The sequence below is a fragment of the Argopecten irradians genome, chromosome 4 (assembly GCF_041381155.1).
Source record: "Argopecten irradians isolate NY chromosome 4, Ai_NY, whole genome shotgun sequence".
In the NCBI taxonomy this organism is placed as follows: domain Eukaryota; kingdom Metazoa; phylum Mollusca; class Bivalvia; order Pectinida; family Pectinidae; genus Argopecten; species Argopecten irradians.
Window position 1 is genome coordinate 38,882,725 of NC_091137.1, and position 12,387 is coordinate 38,895,111.

Here is a 12,387-nt window from a genome sequence, read left to right on the forward strand (position 1 = left end):
GTTTTCGGTAGTGTTGTAGATTTTGTCAAATTGAATTCTTTTAGCAAAATCAAATTTTAGCATTTTTTCTTAATTCTATCACATGAAGTTTTAAATTTTCACTTGCATAAAGCTGCTTATCATAAAAAAATATGTGAATGCAATTTACGCTTTTCATTTTGACTTATGGATTACATTACAGGTGGTGGATTCGGTGGGAAAGCTACCAACTCTATAATAACTGCTGGTATCGCGGCCGTAGGTGCATGGAAGTACGTAACAACATTTATTCCGTCTATCAACATTTTTCTACATGAATCTTTTCTTTGTTTTATTTTTATCACTTTTGGCCTACCAGCCATCAATTGTTTGAATCCGATTTTAACTTGTATTGTTGTAAAGTGTTTGCAAGCTAGTTTTTATTTGGTCACAACGGAATAAATTTAATGGAATATCTTTTCTTTTATATAGAAATGAAACTAAAACATACATTCAATTAAATGTCGTAAAGAAATATTCGCTTATTTCGCTCTACACGCGTTTAAAATAAAATGTCTGCGTATGTATCTACACGCGAAAAGATTTTTTAAAATAAAATATTGACGGGTGAGGAATTATATTATAGATACAGAGTGCGACAATTGTCACATCACACACAGTTTAACAGATTACTTGGCGAAAATATCTACTCGCGAAAATATACACATTTACAGTATTAGAATAACTTAAACCTTGTGTGCGATTAACTTTCGATGATTTCTAAATCAAAGCAAAATCGCACAAGTTCATTTCCGACCACCGTTGTCTTCATCTGGCATTGATGTTTGAAAGTAATGTCATTTTGATTTGAAAGCATATTGCTTCTACCTAAGTAGGTTAGTATAAACTTTAAAGTATTAACAATTGTCAATCCTTTGATTACAGGACTAATCAACCAGTCAGATGTGTATTTGATAGAGAAGTTGATGTACGGGTTACTGGTAAACGGCACCCCGTGAAGGCTCTATACCAGGTAAGTGTTTTACTGGAGGAAATATTAACAACGGGAACTAGGGATTTGTCCTTAATACGAAATTTCCATTAGATTTGACCAGACATTGACCAGTAGGCAACCTAAAGAACATCTTAGTATACAGTAATTATAACAATTACATAATTACCTTTGAAGATCATATCTTAATTAAAAATAACTGCCAGGAATTCACCTATTTATTCAATATTGATAACTTTTCATTGTTTGCATGCAGTTCTTGTACAATTCTTACTCAAATTGATATGCATTTCTGATTTAAATTCCCTTCATCCTTTACAAGCTGTATTACAAAAAGGACGGACAAATAGTTGGTGTTGATGTGAAGTTCTTCTTCGGTGCAGGATACTCGACAGATCTAAGTCCGTTTGTAAGGATCCAATATATTTTATTTAAAAAAATACATCTATTTAATATGTATACAGTGTTACTTAAAGATGCTCCAAAGCTGACAAATGGTATTTTTTTCATCATCAAAAACAGGAGAAGACGATTTAGTATTTTTCTTTAGTTACAAAAATTACTTACTTTACACCATTACCACTATTGAAAAGTTTGATATTCCAATTTTACTTCAAGTTAAGATATGAAAAATAATTAATTGCATCCCGAAAAAAATCCGTTGCACTATATCCTATATGGAATGAAGTAATGATTCCCCATGCACCAAAGGCGAAATAAATTATTTTATATGTTATTTTTGTGTTAATTAGGCATATATATATATACGATTAAACACCAATCATTGTTCAAATGATGAATATCATTTGTGCTCTGTCGGCGGTGGAGCATCTTTAATTACTTGTTAGACAACCATGCCAATAATGACAAAAGAAATAATGAATTTTGATTTCATATCAGCGTTGCATGATTAGTATTTAACGCAGCAGGGTGTATCATTATCAGTTCTCTTTTCAATACAAAGTGTAACCGCTATTATTACATATGTAATAAGAATGATAAATCACATGAACACGTAGGCCCTACAATGTAATATTCTGATAATCATTCGTAAAAAAAGATAGATGCAAGGGACCAATATAGTGTTTACACGCCTTTGTGTAACACTGTATCAGAACTCAGGTATTTATTAAGACTCATGTGTCTCTTGTTCTCTCTTCGTCTAATCGTGGAAGAAAAAAAAACTATTAATCTGTTTTGGCAGATAATGCAAGCCTGTATGTTCCTGACCCAAGGATGTTATGACTTCACGAACATGAAAGCTGAAGGCAGATTGTGTCGCACGAACTTGCCGTCTAACACTGCCTTCAGAGGATTTGGTTCTCCACAAGCCTTGTTCGTGGTCGAGTCGATGATACAAAAAGTGGCTTTCAACCTGAACATACCAGTGGAACAAGTAGGTGTTTCATCGAAAGTTATGTCGTCGTCATAAACATTTTCATTCCTGTGAAACAAAGATAATCTGTCAAAGGAGTTTCAAAAATTATTAAATTAGATATGATTTAAACGTCTTATTAAAGACCGAATCATTCAGCTGTCATGGTATTTTTGTTAGAGGTTAACCATATACATGTATCAAACTAATCAAGTCCTAATAATTTTATTGGGAAGATGAAAAATTATCAATATATATTTAATTCCAAATGAACCACGAGTACGTGTTGAAATTTATTTTATTTTTGTCATAAAATAAATGTACTACAGTCACTCAAAAACACGCACGCACTTCACACACGCAACACACCACACACACGGGAGACATTTCATAAAGGACACTTGGTATTAATATGAAGTTAACCACATCAAACAACCAGCCAACCAACAACCAACCAACCAAAAGACAATCCTAAATTGGAAATGCACCATACAGCCTCTTTGGCTCACACAGGTATCTAGCGTGTTCCTCCTTTCCCGAATATTGTTTCGACTTCACTATAAGCAATCATAATTTGATAGATAATAAGGTACGGTGCACTTGTAATAATCCAACTAGAAAACTTTTGTCCTTTGTTTTGAATTTTGTATAGGTACGGAGCAAAAATATTTTGCGACAAGGTGCAGTGACACCATTCCATATGCCTATCAATGACGACAACCTGTACCGCTGTTGGCAAGAGTGTAAAAGTGATAGCGAATACGACAAACGGATAGAAAATATCCGGAAATTCAACAGGTCAGTAATCTGAAACTAAGGTAAGTTATAACGGTGAAAGAGAAGTCGGTGTCTGTTTTTTTAGTTTACAACAGTATGACATCATTTAAATACTAAGGTTAAGAAACAGGATATAAAAAACGACTGTATAACGACAGAGATTAGAAAATATCCGGACAATGAACAGGTTAGTAATTTAATACTAATGTAAAGCAACTTAAAGTTTTATGATATGGCGTCATTTAAAACAACATATTCCTAAGAGTAAGGCATCATGCCAATAACAGACATTTAAAACACTTCTCCCTATTGTTTTCATTAACTTATGTTTCGCCTAATTCATTCTTGGTTGTTTCAGTTTTTACACGAATGGTTAAGTCACTTTTCGATGTTAGACTTTAACCTGTTTAACGCTGTTGCAAATCTTGCGTAATATTTTAATACAATCTAGTAGAGTAAATATACATTTTGTGTATCTATTTTTTCACATTAGAAAATAATGTTAATATGGATGATGTAACATTGTGTTTTGTTTTATCTAGTGCTAATCGCTGGAAGAAGAGGGGGATTTCAGTTGTACCAGCTATGCTTCCGATTGGCTATCCGCCCTTGTTCCTAAACCAGGTTTATTATTTAAACTCTATTCAAAAACTTTTCTAGTGTATATAAAGTCATCAAATAAAACGCGTAGTATATATATTATGTTATCTTGTAAAAATAACATTGCACGTGAATCGAAAAAGAATATATATATTTAAAACTATTAGGCGTAACTCATTTTTAGTGTATCAGATATGTTTATCTGAACGACTGAAAGTGGCGACAATATTCTCGACATGTAACACGGACTTTAATATTGGCGATACCTTGTTGTCCTTATCCTCATATCCCATCCTCGATATTCCAGGGGTTCCGATCACTTACGATCTCTACACCCCTGGACTATCTCATAGTAAAACTGGAGGCAACATAATAGAACAGGTAATTTAGTCATTTGATGTACATCAAAAGAGTCGTATAACGGTACACTGTGGTTGACTGTGTGGCTTTGATGTTAGGCGTCGCTCTCTCTGTAGTCTTCAAAGGAAATCTTTGCTAGCCTGTAATTGGTCAAATGTTTTCCGCTGAGCTGCCTTCAATTTCACTATGAGATAGTCCAGGGGTGTAGAGATCGAAAGTGATCGGAACCCCTGGAGTATCGAGGATGCTCATATCAGTGAGCAGGGATTCCTAAAACATGGGAATACAGTCGAGAACACCTGCCATACGGCTGGATAGGCATGATAAGTGAAGTGTAACGATATGAAGTAAAGAGTTATGATGATATATGATTTTTATAATAAGAAATTATCTGTTATTATTAGTGAAGTGTTACAATTATAAGCTAAGTGTCATGATAATAAGTGGAGTGTTATGATATTAGGTTAAGTGTTACAATAATAAGTGAAATTTTATGACAATTACAAAAACGATGCAGAAATAAGTACAGTTATATGACAAATGTTTTAAAGGCGGGAGCTTTGGTTCATGTTTATAAAGACGGATCCGTACGTCTGGCTCATGGTGGTGCAGAGCTAGGACAGGGACTACACACAAAAATGATCCAGGTACGTAATTGGCGTACGAACCGTATAGCTGGTTATTCAGGGAGTCAAAATTTTCAAAATTATCAATTATAAACGAGAAAAACAAAACATCATAGTGTTTTTAAAATGTTCGCATTCTGGCTTTCAAGGTTTATATGAATCTATCATTTCTCAATACTTCGTGGATCAATTTCTCGCGATCATAGCAATCTTCCGAGAAAACGCGTTATCAAATTTTAGCGCTTACTTCATTTTGAATTGTAAAGAGTAATGATATATTCATGAATTCGAATTCGCAATAATTGCAAACTTACTGACGATAATGATGTTATTACAGCTAATTACATGTACATTGTGTTGAGGTCATTTAATAATCCATATTTTAGCTGTATATTATATCTAAGTCGTATGTGTGTTTAGTCCTACAATATAACATATTTGGTAGATTGCGGCCACTGTATTGGAAATCCCACATGAGAAGATTATAATAGCTGAAACTAGTACGACAACGGTACCCAACACGTTTGAAACAAGCGGAAGTACAGGTACCGACCTATACGCCGGCGCCGTGCTGGTAAGTACGTTGTAGGGACGTTATTAAATAAATAAGTTATACTAAAAGATGTATATTGAAATTCACTGCCTTTGAATACTTAATAGATACATGTACATTTGTATACTAACAAAATATTATATCAAAAAAGATAAAATCTCATGTCAAATTGCAATGCATGGTCTAAATGTACAATGCGTCATTTAGTTGTTCACTATAAATAAGTGTGAATAATTTTGCTAATAGGATGCCTGCAGGAAAATAAAGGAGAGACTGGCTCCTATAAAAGAGAATGATCCAGAAGGCGGATGGCATGCTTGGGTGAGAACACTTCTTTATTGTTTAAATCGTAGTCTTAATATGTAGTAAATAATGGCTGACGATGGATACCAGATTTGAAAAGCAGTATTGTAAACCAGCGTATAAAATTTCAATAAGTACCTCAGATATGGAGGATCATTAGATGAAATATCGCGTGTGTTTTTGTTTCATCAAAATAACTTGGCATCAGGTCTAACTTGTTATGTTTTGCATTGCTAGGTGATGACTGCTTACTTTTCGAGAGTCAGTCTTTCTGCAACAGGATTCTTTAAGTAAGCAAACTTTTCATTGCTATTTCTATTAATCAGCATTTTTAAAAAATGCGCATTTATTATATTTATTGTTAATATTAAGACGACAAAAATTATTTTGTTTCTTCTAGCATTTTCATTACTTCGAAATGAGCCTTTCCATTTTTTTCTCTTTTTTTTCTTCAAAATGAGCATTTTTTTTTATATTAAGACGACAAAAAATGTTTCTTCTAGATTACGCACAGAAGGATACAACTTTCAAACCCACACTGGGATTCATGCTCACTACTTTACCTATGGCAGTGCATGTACTGAGGTAGAGATCGATGTTTTAACTGGCGAACATCAGGTATGTGTTATCTGTAACGGTTTGAGTTATAATACCATGTTCTAAACACTGAAAATAATTGATAATAAACAATGAATGTAGATTCCTTGAATTTTGGCTTTGAACTGATATCGCACTAGATAATTAAAATATCGTTATCTGATAGGTCTCATTTTGTGACTAGTTGTTGTAGAAACATATATACATATTAAGATACTATATGTTTCTGGTTATTATCACCGATGTCATACTACATGTTGGAAAAACTACATCGATTAAGTCTCCTTTTTTCAGTTAATAAGAGCTTATATCGCTCGAGATGTTGTGCAAAGCTTATTTCTTTGTTACTTTACTCTTTCAGTTGGTAAGAACTGATATCGTACTAGACGTCGGTAAGAGCATTAATCCTGCAATTGACGTTGGGCAGATAGAAGGAGGATTCATTCAGGTTTGTAAACCTTGCCTTGTTTTCGGGCTATGAAGGAATACAAATTACACGATGCATTAGATTGTCAAACACTATATTTGATATCAAATCCGATGGTTGAAATTGTACCCGATTTACGCTTACGTATATTAAAATTTAGTTCAAGAAACATGCTTCACAACACGAATATACCGCAGCCTCCCAAATGACAGACATTTACCCACGCAACACATTGCATACACGAGAGCCCATCCTGAAGTGACCTTGGCTGTTAATAGGACGTAAAGTCAAAATCAATGAACCAAGTAAATATTTAATGATAGTAAGTGTTTGTGTGGAGAAAAAGAGAATACCTTCAGATTCATTTAACCCTTAGGGTTCTGGCATGATGACTTATGAAGAAGTTAATATCGACAAAGATGGTAAGATCGCCGAAACAGGACCTTTGGACTACAAAATCCCGGGGATACGGAACATCCCAAAAGTGATGAACGTCAAACTTTTGAAGGACAGTGAAGGACCAAAGACTTGTTACTCTGCCAAGGTAAATCAATTTTCAGAAGAAATGGCCATTTTTTTAGGAACTCTTACATGTATTCAATAACTCACATTTCGTCCGATAAAATGCTACAATATACATGAAAATAACCGATAAGTTTGAAGTTTGTTCGTGTCAATCAACTTATTGATTTGGAAGATGATTATACCGTAAACTGGGATATTTTTGCGTTGGGAAATTGGGGGTTTTGTATCAAAATAGAGTGGCTAAATTTTGGTGTGTTTTAATTTGTCGTATTTTTCCATGTCGTATAAAGTTTTGTTTTGATAACTTGATTTTAACGAAAGATAAACATTATAGAGATTTATTTTGTAGATTTCGAAGGTGATTAAACAGTAGATCACTGAGAATGACGTTCAAAGTTAGATCTTGTGAAACTTTGTCAATAGCAAAACTTAGTCGTCACAAAAATCATTCGGATAACATTATCTGTTCATGAGTACAGAATTACCCATGATTAATATGTAATATCTTGCATATTTTTTTATATTAAGGGTATCGGGGAACCGCCGTTACTTTTGGCAATATCAGTGTTTTATGCAATCAAAGAAGCTGTGCTTGCAGCGAGGACAGAGGAAAACCTGACCAATGATTGCTTCTTTAATTCTCCAGCAACTGTAGAAAAGATTCGTATGGCGTGTCAAGACAAAATAACTCAAAAGGTAGATATCTTATTTATCTTCTGTGAGATAAGATGTTGTACAATGATAAATTGTTCAAGTTACTTTAACATAGAACTCATTCTCACATGACATCAACAATGATTCTTTAGCGCCGACAGAGCATAAACAATTGTATCATTTGGACAATAATTGAGGTTGATTTGTGTATATATGTCTAATTAACACAACATTACATATCAAATAACTTGTTTTACATTTGATGTCTGCTCAATCAGTACTTCATCTCAGATAGGGTGTAGTGTCGGGATGCAATTGATTATTTTAGATACTTTCATATTGAAGTAAAATAAGAAGCTCAAACTTTTCAACGGTGGTAATGGTGTAAATAAAGTAACAGAATAAAAGCACCAATTCATCTGCTTCTCTCTGTTTTTAAAAGATAAAAATTATCAATTGTCGTCGGTGTAGTATCTTTAACGTTTTTCAATAAAATATCAGCATGGTCCACGTACAATTCAAGTTATTCCTAGAGTTTCGTGATTATTTATTCATGATGTTTCGAGACATATTTTTACACATACATATGTACTTAGTTTTAAAAAATCTATGAAGAGAAAATCAAAGATGGTTGACACGATATCTGTTTCTTTTCTGTCATTCTGTCATCTGTATTATATTAACATTTATACAACATCTTTATTAATCCATGTTATGTGTTTGTATTTCAGACCAAGTAGAAGAATTACATTTGAAACGGTTCAGAAAGTAGACTAGTACAGGAACTGTAGGTTTTAACATTTTTAGATAGCCGCTTCATTTAAACGATGGAAATTTTTATCACATGTCATTTGCTAGGTGAAAGGCGAACGGAAAATTACTTCGCCATCCGACCATTCATGATGTCTTTGGACTATTTCTGATATATAGTTGGTCTTATTTCATAACGTTACTGGATGTTAACTTCAGAATATAGTGTTCCCTCCACGATCACGTAGAAGATGACCAGACGGTTTGGAATTATTCACTACAGTCAGGGATTTATTTTTATTTCATTATACATGAAATTTCACTTTAACTGAGTTCGTTATATTCTAGTTTTTGTGTCGCCTGCAACGCAAGGGCGACACTTACAGTGGCGTAGGAAGATGAAACGTCATAGGGGGGCAAAGGTCTTCAATATTTTGTAACCCCCCCCCCCTTACGAGAGGAGATTAATTCAACTCCCAACCATGTAATATATGCTTTATGTACATTTTTCATATATCACTAAATTTAATCCTTGTACACATTTATAGACAGTGGGGTCGCTAAAAGGAAATTAACGAAAACGCAAATTGGCCAAATTAGCGTGTGAGCGTCGAAGGCGCGAGATTTTTATGATTTGTTAGGAGTCTGAGGGTGACCCCCAGGATGAGTTTTATGTATTTTGATGATTTTGAGATCGCCCGAAAGCGCGAGATTTTGGTGTTTGGGGGGTCGGGGGTCTCCCCCGGGAACAAAAATTACGATTTAGAATGGCTTAGATGAGTTTTACGATGCATTTTGATGAATTTGTGAGCGCCCGGCGGAGAATTTGGTGTTAGGGGGGTCCGGGGGTCTCCTCCGGGAAAAAAAATACGATTTAGAATGGCCTGAGATGAGTTTTACGATAAAGTTTAATGATTATAAAGCGTTCTTAACATGGTATTTTTTTCGATTTAAAGCTACCAGCATTTAGAAATGATAATTGTGTCGTCATAACATTATGCAACCCTTCTCGATCTGAATATACCGGCTTCACACCATCGGCACATTGTTGTGTAACATAAAAAATGAATTAATTGTCTCGCTAAGACATATAAACAAATTGATCTTTTAAGAGACATTTTTCTAAATATTACATAGAATCCCTTGATGGACATTTTTAGTCTAGTTTTTGTGTATTGAATTTTTACTATTTAAGGTTTGACAATATGTGCTTGAACGTTTTAGGAAATGCGCCGCGCAGCGGAAAATTTTCTAGAATGAAGTACGAAAATGTGCAGGAGGACCCTTTTTTCTTTCAAATAAGCATTTTTAGAAAATTTCAGTCGGCGAAAATGGGGGGGGCAAAAAGACATGTTTGCCCCCCCCCCCCCGTCCTGGGGGAACGGGGGGACAGTTGCCCCCCCCCCCCCCCCCCCCCCCCCCCCCCCCCCCCCGCTTCCTACGCCCCTTGACTTATGTATCACTATGTCGGTGTCGGCTTCGGTGTCGGCGGTGTCGGCAGCGTCGGCGTCCGGGAAATAGTTTCCGTGCGATAACTTAAGTATATATTGTCCGATTTCAGCCAAATTTGGTCTTTTGTTTTTATCAATGAGATATCGGATGAGATCGATAATGGTCAAAACCGTCAATGTTTGCAAGATTTACGGGACTTTAAAATCGTAAAAACAGCTAAATCCATGGTTTCCGCTCGATAACTTAAATATTTATCGTCCGATTTCAACCAAATTATATATTGTTTTATATCAATGAGATCTCCAATGAGTTCAATAATGGTCAAAATCCGTCAATATTTGCAAGAGTTATGGGACTTTAAAAATCTCAAAACAGATAAATAAATGGTTTCCGCTCGATAACTTTAGCAATTATTATCTGATTTCAACCAAATTTGGTGTATTGCTTTATATTAATGAGATCTTAGATGGGTTCGAATACTGGTCAAAATCCATAAATATTTGCAACAATTACGGGACTTTAAAATCGTCGAAAACATGGTTTCCGCTCGATAACTTTAGTATTTATCGTCCGATTTCAACCAAATTTGGTATATTGCTTTATATCAATGAGATCTTAGATGGGTTCGATACTGGTCAAAATCCATAGTTATAAGCAAGAGTTACGGGACATGATAACTTCACCTAATTATTAACATATTTTCAACTGTAAATAACTTTCTTTTTTTTGTGATGCTGTGCAGGCGACAAGTCCACTTCCTTGGAATTCTTGTACTGTATACATATAGCCAACAAGAAATTGATGATTGTAATTTACATTGCGATTTTTTTTTCAAATGTTTTAGATTTTATAAAAATGTTTTAATATTGCTTGGTGTTACTGTTGGTCAAAACATGTGTATTATAGAGAAACACTGTGTAAACAAGATGTCACATGTGATGTTACCTAGTTTGGTGTTACTTTCGTTTTCTCGAACATTTGTATCAACTTAAAGGGCCACTACCTTTCCGAAACGACTTAGAATTTTAAAAATGGGAATGCATAACTACACTGATAACTTTAGAGTCAAAAAGGTTATTAACTTATCCTTAATACTACACTTACCACCCCATTCTTAACAATTTGATTTAAACAAAATTAATGCTAATTTTCATTGATATGCATTTTTGTGTATTACTTTTGTTTTTAAGAAACTTTTAATTTATGTTTCGCAAAGGTAGTGGGACTTTAAGCAATTTGTTTTCGTGGAAGTGTGACGAATAATTCATTGTCGTCAGTTTATTGTATTGGACGTATATATATTACATGTACGCGTATATTAAATGTTCCACTGGGGAAGGATAAGGTCAATGTATACTCAGATATACTATCAATATTGGTTAATGTAACTTCCTAACTTTTATAAAATAAAGGTAGATTTCTCGAAAACGTCTCTGTGTTTGACTTAATCCATAGACAGACATCTGGGAATTCATAATTATACGTACGCATGTATTTCACTCTGAATAGAAATAGCTAGTACAAATTTATCACAACTGTAATGAAAACAAATCTGAAATCTAAAATTATATGTTTTGTTAGTTTCTCTTTTCAAAACTACTTAGATAGTTTAATGATCTCGGGGTCATTATGATATCACTCGCATGAGAGAAATTTGTTTATTATTTTTCCATATCAAATGTTATTTTCAACGAAAAAAGAGAGAATAATAACTGATTACAAGAAACTGTGCAATGGCAAGGACAACATCAGGTAACAATATTATGTTTCAAGAATAAGTGATACCTTTTATTGACATTATCAATACTCCATGAGTTACTATCACTGACGTTAACACCAGGAACATCTCATAGTAAATCTTGAGACATTACAGGAGCGAAAAAAAGGTTAATCACGAGCATGCAGAAGCTTCCTTTGAAGATTACAGAGAGAGAGTTTGGATGGAACACAGCTGGTTTGCCTGCTTTTGCCCAATTCGTGGTCTCATCATCAACTATCCCATTTGTGTATCTTTATATCACAATGGGGACTGAAACTCATTAGATCAAGATACATGTTCCCTACATGGTTCACAGAAATTGGGATCAAGTTTTATCCTTTTTTATAGCTACATCAGGGGTTTTAAGTGAGACTCACATATAAATCATCGGCTACATCTATAAATATTTTTAAAACACAGTTAGCGTAAATCCTTTTCTTCTTTTTGTATTAAATTTCATGGAATGTACATGATGTACCCATAACTGGTCTATAAGTGACCTGTAGCCGGTTTATATTAAAATTTTGGACCGCTGCCCGGTTTATATGTCATCATTTTTGGACAGTCACTTATAAACCAGTTAATAGGTAAATCCTGAGCACAGCTCAAGGTGTCAAGGCATAAGCAATTCCAGAAGAGTTTAAAAACACTTTTATAAA

The 12,387-nt window shown here is 34.3% G+C and overlaps 1 protein-coding gene across 1 annotated transcript in view; it reads left to right on the plus strand.

Annotated features, from left to right (window-relative positions):
* Window positions 1-9,868, plus strand: part of LOC138322284 (xanthine dehydrogenase/oxidase-like) — a 37,638-nt gene extending 27,770 nt beyond the window's left edge. Inside the window, exons 27-41 of the mRNA XM_069266322.1 lie at window positions 182-251; window positions 904-991; window positions 1,293-1,379; window positions 2,175-2,366; window positions 2,998-3,143; window positions 3,665-3,746; window positions 4,634-4,729; window positions 5,154-5,282; window positions 5,508-5,582; window positions 5,802-5,854; window positions 6,068-6,182; window positions 6,523-6,609; window positions 6,965-7,132; window positions 7,642-7,809; window positions 8,499-9,868. Coding sequence (XP_069122423.1) covers window positions 182-251; window positions 904-991; window positions 1,293-1,379; window positions 2,175-2,366; window positions 2,998-3,143; window positions 3,665-3,746; window positions 4,634-4,729; window positions 5,154-5,282; window positions 5,508-5,582; window positions 5,802-5,854; window positions 6,068-6,182; window positions 6,523-6,609; window positions 6,965-7,132; window positions 7,642-7,809; window positions 8,499-8,507 — 1,565 coding nt within the window. The 3' untranslated portion in view covers window positions 8,508-9,868. The remainder of the gene's footprint in view (window positions 1-181; window positions 252-903; window positions 992-1,292; window positions 1,380-2,174; window positions 2,367-2,997; window positions 3,144-3,664; window positions 3,747-4,633; window positions 4,730-5,153; window positions 5,283-5,507; window positions 5,583-5,801; window positions 5,855-6,067; window positions 6,183-6,522; window positions 6,610-6,964; window positions 7,133-7,641; window positions 7,810-8,498) is intronic.
* Window positions 9,869-12,387: the final 2,519 nt, after the last annotated feature.